This window comes from Arachis hypogaea, chromosome 13, assembly GCF_003086295.3.
Source record: "Arachis hypogaea cultivar Tifrunner chromosome 13, arahy.Tifrunner.gnm2.J5K5, whole genome shotgun sequence".
Lineage (NCBI taxonomy): Eukaryota > Viridiplantae > Streptophyta > Magnoliopsida > Fabales > Fabaceae > Arachis > Arachis hypogaea.
The window spans coordinates 119,606,730-119,615,610 of NC_092048.1; the positions used below are offsets into that span (position 1 = coordinate 119,606,730).

Sequence of the window (8,881 nt, forward strand, 5' to 3'; positions counted from 1 at the left end):
ATTATCTTCTCTACCATCATCAACATTATCATGATAGTTTGAGAATCGAAGTGCTCTTTTTTATTGGATAAGGATCGTCTCATCATTGTAAAAATAGATAGGGATTGGGTTAATTCTTTACTCTTAATTAAATTTGAAACTATAAAACTTTTTTATGATTACTCATTAAAAAGAAAATTCGCACTAATAAAAAAATTTTGAAAGATGTCAGCGAAAAAAACTCCAAACAATTTTAAAATTTGAAAGCATGCTAATCACTTTTAAAATTTGATAAGTGTGCTAATCACTCTGCCAACGTCTATTTCCAATGAGCATAATGTTAAAGTGGCCACTAGAATTTACTAATTAGGTATTTTGAATTATTTTAATTAATATACAATTTTCAGTACTCAGTAATTTACCTTGAAAGTTAGCTAAAACATTGATTAAACATATAAAACAAAAATTGAGAAGATGTGTAATTTGATTGTTTGAAAATTTGATTGATGCCTAGATGAAACAAATAGGTGAGTTAAATGATGAATTTTTAAAGTAAACATTACCTGTAAACAAACTATCAATTCTAAATAGCAACTTTCAGTTGTTTCTTTAAAATCTAGCAATTTCATTTAAGCACCTTACAATGTCATTAAACCACACAAGTGTTGCTACTTGCTAGATGATTGGATCTCTCTTCACCGTTATAAGCAAAAACAATTAAGAGAAAAATAATTTTACAACCTCAATTAGCTTCAAAAAAGTCCTCAAACGACCGGCATAACACATATCTGGTTTACACTCCCATATGCATAGCATACTTTAAAATAAGGTGAAGGATAAAAATGAGAACAAAGTGCCTATGGACTAAACACCTATTGTCCAACTAAGCTCAAAATTTTTCTATTCTGATGATCTTGGTCGGCAGCCCCCGTGAGCGAAAAGGTTTTCAACCATTTCAATCTCGCCTTGTCCTCCTACGTGGTGCGGCAGCAGATGTTTCCTCCTTCTCTTTGTTTTCTTCATTCTCTACGCCACTTTCATTGGCCTTAGTTTCTTTGGGTGCTGGGCTTGGCTTCTCTACGCTTGCCTACACAAGACATGCCCACGGATTAACATAATGTTCTACACACACTGTCCGAAATATAAATACTGGAGGAGACCAATTTTACTGGGTAAGATACAATCATACATCAATGAATTTCATTACTCACCGGCTTCTTTTTTCCCCCAAATATGAGCTTGAAGAAGATTGTCAAGAAGACAACCACAACAGACACGAGAATTCCAATAGTGAGATTTGGTTGCTTCTCACCCTTTTCAATGAGATCCTGTTCAGAAGCACAGGATTCACGTTAAACTCCAATGAGTGCAACATAACAGGATGTGTGCACAAACATACACAAAAGATAGGAGTATTTTGTTGATAATCTTACATGTATTTTGAGCTTGTAATCACTCAGGAATGGAATGTCAGCTATCTTGTATAAGAGGTCAAATACCTTCTTCTGCATGGTTAAAAAAATAAAATAACGCATCAGAAATAGGAGAGGGCAGAAGAGCCATATTAGAGACATGCTGCACAGTAAAAATGAGTTACAGCTGGAAAACACTCAAATCAACATCATTACCTGCAAGTCTGCAAGACCACTTGAAGCAGCCACAGATTCTTCTTCTTCCTTCTGTTTCTCTTTCTCAACTGCAAACTTAGGCTTCCATGTAGTCTCTCTATAAGAGGCTGCAACCTTGTCATCTTTAGCTATCAAGATATTGTCAAACAATATGCCATCTTGCATTGTCCAGATCTCAATACCAATAGCAGCAATGGGCTCAAAATCAGGCTTTTCAAGTTCAAAGTAGTCTGGGTTTGGAATATCACGTGGCTTCCATATACCCTTATAAGCTGGGTTGTCAATGAGAGGGGCATGCCATTTTCCCTTGTAAGCAGGATTCCTCTTCATTGGCCTCTTCCACTCACCGCAACCAGGGGCGGCATCACACTTGGGGTTATCAATTTTGGGGGCTTCCCATTCACCATCCTCCTCGTCATCCCAATCTTCTGGTTTTGTGGCTTCGGGGTCATCAATTTCTTCAGGCTCATCATCCAACCATCCTTCAGGTTTCTCAGCTTCTTCATCAAGAATTTCCATGGGTGCATCCTCATCCCAGTCATCTGGCTTTACAGCATTTGGGTCTGGAATTTTAGCTCTCTCATCCCAGTCCTCAGGTTTATTGTCATCAGGATCTGGGATTGTCTTGGGAGGGATAAGAGCAGGTTCAAAATCCTCCGAAGATAAGAAGTTTGCCTTCTTCTTCTCTTCCCCATCAATCAAGATACGCAATTCATTGTCAGGCTTCAGAATAGCAGTGTATACATGGGTTAGTTTGTCAGATGGAACGGAAGGGGGATACTTGAGATGGTGTTCAACATACTCCCCAGTCTTGGGATTCTTATGCTTGAAGATGAAGTGCACCTTGTTTGTAGCTCCACACTTGTCAGGACCAAACATGATAGAATAAGGAGATTCATTGTCAAATCCTTTGGGTTTCCATCCAGCCTCCTGTGGTCTAAGATACTTTAGGTATGCACCACCACACTCAAGACCATTCTGAAGACGAGTCTCGAATTGAAGAACAACTGATTCATCCTTGAGAGTCACCGGTTCATCAAGTTCTTTAACTATAGCATACTTCCTTGCTTTCTCACTTACAAGAAGTCCGTAATCATCATGCCCCTCACTCTTCTCATGCTTCCACGCACCTAGAACAAAGGGAGCAAATAAAAAAATATTTCAACTTTCAGGTAAAAAAAAATTATACATCACGGTAGTTTCCAATGGCATTTTGGTAATTTTAATTTTAAATTCAAACATCTATGATGTCAATTTACAACAGGTGAAATTTCAAATATGCATTACTAAAGCACCCCACACTATGGGAAACAAGTGCACCAAACTTGTTGCATATACAAGTCTAAATATAAAGAAGACATTACAAGGACTCGAATGCAAAATTCCAAAATACAGACTGAGAAGCACTTATCTCAAGGTGATAAGAGGAGGCCCTTCTCCTTTACACACAATCATTTGGAAATTAAGGATGTATATTGTAAACAAAATTGTAGCAACGAGATATTTGCCGAAAATAAATGGTATTGATCTTTACATAGATTCCATTTTTACACTAAGTTTTCTTGAATAAAAATCATTGACCACAATCACACAATATAATGAGCAAGGTAAAGTTGAGAGAACCCGAGCGTATAAATGAAAATATATATTGGGACAAAAGAGGAAGAAAGGGAATTATGAATAAGAGAAACCATCAGAAACCAGAGTTTTATCTCCAGAAGCTATATAAGCTATACAGTCCGCATCATGGTTGGGGTCACAAAACCCCACATCACTTGATTTCCTCTTCATTCAATTTGTTTTCCACTTTCCAGACACCATCCACACAACACACATGACAGATAGCAGTAAAATCAAACGGGAAAAATAAAATGAACCACAAGAAAAAAGACAATAATGGACTCTGAAGAAAGGAGGGCTCAGATTTAATGGGTATGAGAAGCTTGTCAACACTGAATCATCAGAGTGGTGCATGACTTCCTCTAGTACTCATCACAGCCCACGAAATTCTATGTTCAATGCAACGACAAAAACAACACAAAAAATGTATCTAAAGAGTTGACTTAGAGAGAGAAGTAACACAAAAGTTACCACAATTTATTGATCTCTCTAGAATACTCATGCTTTCTTTACATGCTTATTAGTTATTAGTATCTGGCGAAAATTCTGACCAGCAACAGTCGTTAATTTATTTAAAAAAATTGTTGCAAGAATATTATCAAATAAGCCAATAGGATCTCTTTATTACTTTGATTACACTTCCTCTAATAAATTTTGCCATTCCAAAATTACAGACCTAGAAAGTATACTTTTGAACATCGTCGGTTCGTCCAACCATGTATCAAAATGCTAGTCGTTTCTACAATTCGTAAAGCATTTATAGAAGGAACTCCGTCAAACTGCCCAGAGAGAAGTCTGGTGGATTCGGATTTCAATATTTTGAGTGAGATTCGTTTAGTTTCTTTCTTCTTTAAGTTTGAAATTCATCATAATAACACAAGCATATACAGTAATCAATTGAAGACAACACACAAAAGCATGTTGATATCACACTTTCGACAAACAGCCAGTAAAATAATCAGAACTAAACTCAGAGTAACTACAATCAAATCAATCATACAAACAAGGAAATAAATGAGCTAGGGCTTACCATTGTACTCTTCCTTCTGCGACACAATCCAACGGCCTTCGAAATTCTCATCGAACGACTCGTAGAAGATCTGAAGCACATGCGTAACACAGACAAAATCAGTCAACGCAAAAGCAAAAGCAAAAAACACAGATCCAACGCATAAAAGAATGAGAAAGAGTAAATACGGCGTCGTCGACGTCATCTGAAGCGCGGAGGAGCTGAAACGATGCAGCGCAGACGAGGAGAAGCACTGTAACGATCCCCGGAGGGGTTAACTTCCGTTCTCCCATGATTCTCACTCTCTCTAGCTGACTCACAGTGAAACCCTAATCTTGAAATGATAATAAGAGTGAAATCTTAACAACAGTGAGATCTAGAATTTCCTAATAAAATAACAGCGTGTAGTGAGGGAGATGACAGCATCCCCATTTCGGGTTTGTTCCACTTTATAGACTTGCTTCCCACTTAGCTTAGAGCTGTTTCGACCAATGATCAAACGCGCCGCGTGACATTAGCCAATAATATCTTGCCACGTTGCCTTTTTGCATCACTCTTATGTCGTGCTGCCTGCGCCTAAATATCAAAATCCATATATCCCATGATCCGCCTTTTTTCATTTATTTTGGAGTAATTACCAAATCAAATAATCAATACATAATACACTTGCTGAGGTTTTTAACAGCAGATAATTTGTGGGGCACGAGGTGAAAAACTGTCATGATTTTTTGAAGGACACATAGAGTGATAGGATAAAAGAGGATAATATTGGCGAATGGGTTAAAACCAGTCAAATAAAAATACGAATTAACTCTTAAAGAAAAAACACATTTAACAATTCAGCCCAGAATCAGAATAAGACTACTCAACGTAAGAAAAAGTCGGTCTTAAACTGTTTATTGGAGGAATTTGCAGGAATGTCAATGTAAGAGGAGGAACAAAGTTTGAAACCACAAAACGCTGGCAACAAGGTAGCACCTGAGACACCTCAATCAGCCAACTCTAGAACAAAATGCATGGAGGTTATCATAGCTGGTCAGTCCAATGTCAAGGAGGATGAAGGACAACCTATGCAATTTACTATTGGGCAATGTCTCACAACAGAGGAAGACAGGAAGTGAAAAAAATTAGCAAGATAAGGCACTGGAAGGTTGGAGACTAAAGCTGGATCCAAAAAAAGGTTGATGAGTGGTATAGTTGAAGGATCTACAAAGAAAGAAAGAACAGAGGATGAAAATGTAGTTGAACAGGGGGTGGAGGGTGCCAGCCTACAAATGGCACCCAATGCGCCATGAGAACTATAGTTTGGAATTGTTGGGGTTTGGGGAGACCCCTGACAATTCACACCCTAAAAGGGATATGTAAATCCCACTCCCCCGAGATTGTGTTCATAAGTGAAACAAAGAACCAATCTCGACAGGTGGAAGAAAAACTCCGGGCATGCAGCTATGAAAAATGGCATATTGTTAACCCGTCAGGAATGGCAGGAGGACTTGCGCTAGCTTGGAAGGATAGCATCAATGTTCAAATTATAAACAGCGGGGAATTCTTTGTAGCAGCTGAAGTTAAGGAGTTCGGAAACAATGGGGTATGAACGTTCATTGGTGTCCATTTGAGCTGTTTGGAACAAATTCGAGCCTTACAGTTTGAGGAGCTTACAACAATGAGTCAACAACTGGAAGAAAAAGTGGTAATAGCGGGAGATTTTAATGTTATAATAAGTCAAGCGAAAAAGGAGAGTGGAGGCCAAAAATCAGCAACTACCATTGCAATATTTATTAACTTTATTGATAGAAACGAATTAGTGGATATTGGAATGGTGGGGTGGCCTTTCACGTGGATAAACCGAAGACAAGGAGAGGATTTGGTGAAGGAGAGGATTAACCGCTATTTAGTAGGGATGGGATGGAAGCTGAAGTTTTCAAATGCAGTGGTGCACATGCTCACAGAATCAGGCTCGGATCATGCTCCTATCTTGATGGAAATTGAACCTCAATCCTGGCATAGTAAAAGGCGTTTTAAATACCAGGAACGTTGGTGTGGAGAAGATGTTGTCAAAAGAATTGTCAGCGAAGTGTGGAAAATAAAAGTAGTAGGCTCGGCTATGTTCTCCTTGCCCCAAAAGTTGAAAGAATGTAAACATAGATTAGTTCAATGGCAGATAACTCACAAAGCAAACTCTCGAAAAGAAATTGAGGACCTTCAAGCTAGCCTAGAGGAGCTGCGGGTGGCTGGAATCAATGGAGAATAGGAGATTACCAGATTGGAAGAGAAGTTGGAGCTAGCATATATGAAAGAAGAGAGCTATTGGAGAGAAAAATCTAGAGTCAAATGGCTAAAAGAAGGAGATCAGAACACCAGATTCTTTCACCATAAATTTCAATCAAGGGTGTGAAGGAACAGAATTTGGAGATTAGTTGGGAGGAACAATGAGATTGCATCAAAATCGGAGGATATTGCAAAGGTAGCTGAAGACTACTTCTGCGATATTTTTACTTCTTCTTATTTGGTTGATCTGAATCCATATTTGGAGGATTTGGAGCCTAAGGTTACAGCTTCCATGAACCATAGGCTCCAAAGGCCGGTAACTATGGATGAGGTCAAAAGAGCTATGTTCAGTGTTCATGCTCAGAGTGCTCCTGGTGATGACGGGTTTACAGCTATGTTTTTTCACTTTTTCTGGGATATAGTTGGAGGTGACGTTTTTAAGGCAATGCGAAGTTTCTTTCACAGTGGCAGAATTCTAAAAAGATTCAACCATACTCAAATTTGTTTGATTCCAACGGTGCCAGATGTCAGTGACATTACTCAAGTACGATCGATTAGTTTGTCCTTAGTTATGTATAAAATTATTTCTAAAGTTATGGTGCACCGACTACAAGGTATTATGAATAAAATCATAAACCCAAATCAGAGTGCTTTTCTCAAAGGTAGACTCATTTCAGATAATATTCTAATTGCCCACGAATGTATGCACTATTTGAAAAATAAGAGAAGTGTAGCAGATCATAAGATGGCTATTAAACTAGATATGAGCAAGGCTTATGATAGGGTTGAATGGCACTTCTTATGGTACATCAGGAAAAAGCTGAGCTTTGATGCTAAATGGATTAACTGGACTAAGGAATTGGTAACGACTGTTTCTTACTCTGTTGTTGTAGAAGGGCAACCTTTTGGCTACTTTAGGCCAAATAGGGGCATCCGACAGGGTGACCCCCTATCTCCATATCTATTTCTTTTTTGTGCGGAAGGGCTTTCCTTCTTGCTACACAAGGCAGAGCAAAACAGATTAATTCAAGGAGTTCAAGTTAATCAGAGATGCCAAACAGTTAATCACCTTTTGTTTGCTGATGATTCAATCCTTTTTTTGCAAGGGCTCACCTAATACAAGCCAAAATATTTTGGAATTGCTAGAGATCTACGAGGGTTTCAGTGGGCAAAAAGTCAATTTGAACAAGTCGGCCATCTTTTTCAGTCACAACACACCTTAGAACACAAGACTAGCAATTGCGCAAACACTAAATATTGAACATATCGGAGCCCATGACAAATACTTGGGGCTGCCCTCCATAGTTCAGAAATCAAAGAAAGCAACCTTTGGAGCTATCAAGGATAAAGTTCAGAAGAAGATTATGCATTGGAAAAGAAGTTTATTGTCCTCAGGTGGCAGGCACACGCTATTGAGAGCAGTGGGGAAAGCGATTCCTATTTACACACTCTCTTGTTTCAAGCTCCCGGATACGCTGTTAACTGAGATTCATAGCATGCTCTCGCAATTTTGGTGGGGTCAAAAAGGCGCAGAACGAAGAATGGTTTGGATTAAATGGGACACAATGACGAGACCAAAGAAAGATGGAGGGTTGGAGATCAAAGATCTAAGGGCACAAAATTTGGCCTTATTGAACAAGCAATATTGGCGTCTAATGAAATACCCTAATTCTACACTGTCAAGAATGTTCAAAGCTAAATATTTCAGATATACAGATTTCTTACATGCAGAGATAGGAAGCATACCGTTGTGGGGTTGGAGAAGTGTTCTTGAAGGCCGCAAGGTGATTGAGAAAGGCTTGTTATGGAAAATAGGCTCTGGTGCTAATGTCCACATCTTCCATGATCCCTGGCTCCCACCACTATTGCCCTTTAATGTCCCTCAAGCTGCAGTGACAATCTTACCGAATCTGCAAGTGTATTATGTTAGTGCGCTACTAAATCCTGATAGAAGCTGGAACAAAAACCTGATTGAGTCAATTTTTCCGGTTGATATATGCAATAAAATTTTTTCCATCAAACCAACAGAGAAGGAGGATGAAGTTAATTGGTGTTGGACAAAATATGGTATATATGAAGTTGGGTCATGATACAAAGTTGCTTATGGGTTCTTTCATTCTCCTACTTCATTGATGCCTCATAACATACAGAACCACAGAGTATGGAATAACATTTGGGAATTGAAATTACCTCATAAAATTAAGATTTTTTTATGGAAGAGTCTTCATGAAAAGCTTCCGGTTTTGCAACAAATCCATAGCCGGTTTGCAACCACCCCCGCCACTTACCCAAGATGCATGCTGAAAGATGAATTAATTTCTCACGCCTTGTTCCAATGTCCTCTATCTTCAATAATCTGGAGTCTAAGTTTAATAAC

General features: G+C 38.6%; 2 protein-coding genes and 1 non-coding gene across 3 annotated transcripts; 1 reads left to right on the plus strand and 2 right to left on the minus strand.

Annotated features, from left to right (window-relative positions):
* Positions 1–580: 580 nt before the first annotated feature.
* LOC112732953 (calnexin homolog) lies at positions 581–4,863 on the minus strand. The gene is made up of 6 exons (XM_025781787.2): positions 4,425–4,863; positions 4,258–4,327; positions 1,608–2,737; positions 1,413–1,484; positions 1,191–1,307; positions 581–1,066 (listed from the first exon to the last, which is right to left on the minus strand). The coding sequence occupies exons 1-6, from the start codon at positions 4,527–4,529 to the stop codon at positions 935–937; spliced, it is 1,626 nt and encodes a 541-aa protein (XP_025637572.1). The 5' UTR covers positions 4,530–4,863; the 3' UTR covers positions 581–934.
* Positions 3,523–3,608, minus strand: LOC112739678 (small nucleolar RNA Z221/R21b). Its single transcript, XR_003170613.1, has one exon. It is a non-coding gene; the product is annotated as a small nucleolar RNA Z221/R21b (small nucleolar RNA).
* Positions 4,864–5,716: 853 nt separating the features above from the next.
* LOC140177695 (uncharacterized) lies at positions 5,717–8,594 on the plus strand. Its single transcript, XM_072210842.1, has 4 exons — positions 5,717–5,824; positions 5,882–6,371; positions 6,654–7,048; positions 7,815–8,594. Exons 1-4 carry the CDS (start codon positions 5,717–5,719, stop codon positions 8,592–8,594), a joined length of 1,773 nt encoding a protein of 590 aa, XP_072066943.1.
* The last annotated feature ends 287 nt before the right edge of the window (positions 8,595–8,881 follow it).

Excerpts from the sequence above, each read along its gene's own strand:
- LOC112732953 (XM_025781787.2), bottom strand. The coding sequence starts at position 4,529 with ATGGGAGAACGGAAGTTAACCCCTCCGGGGATCGTTACAGTGCTTCTC. Across the intron at positions 2,738-4,257 it reads GCAGAAGGAAGAGTACAATG|GTGCGTGGAAGCATGAGAAG; the intron begins GTAAGCCCTAGC and ends CCTTTGTTCTAG. Across the intron at positions 1,067-1,190 it reads TTGGGGGAAAAAAGAAGCCG|GCAAGCGTAGAGAAGCCAAG; the intron begins GTGAGTAATGAA and ends TGTCTTGTGTAG.
- LOC140177695 (XM_072210842.1), top strand. The coding sequence starts at position 5,717 with ATGGCAGGAGGACTTGCGCTAGCTTGGAAGGATAGCATCAATGTTCAA. Across the intron at positions 5,825-5,881 it reads AGGAGTTCGGAAACAATGGG|TTTGAGGAGCTTACAACAAT; the intron begins GTATGAACGTTC and ends CGAGCCTTACAG. Across the intron at positions 6,372-6,653 it reads GCCCCAAAAGTTGAAAGAAT|TTGGGAGGAACAATGAGATT; the intron begins GTAAACATAGAT and ends TTTGGAGATTAG.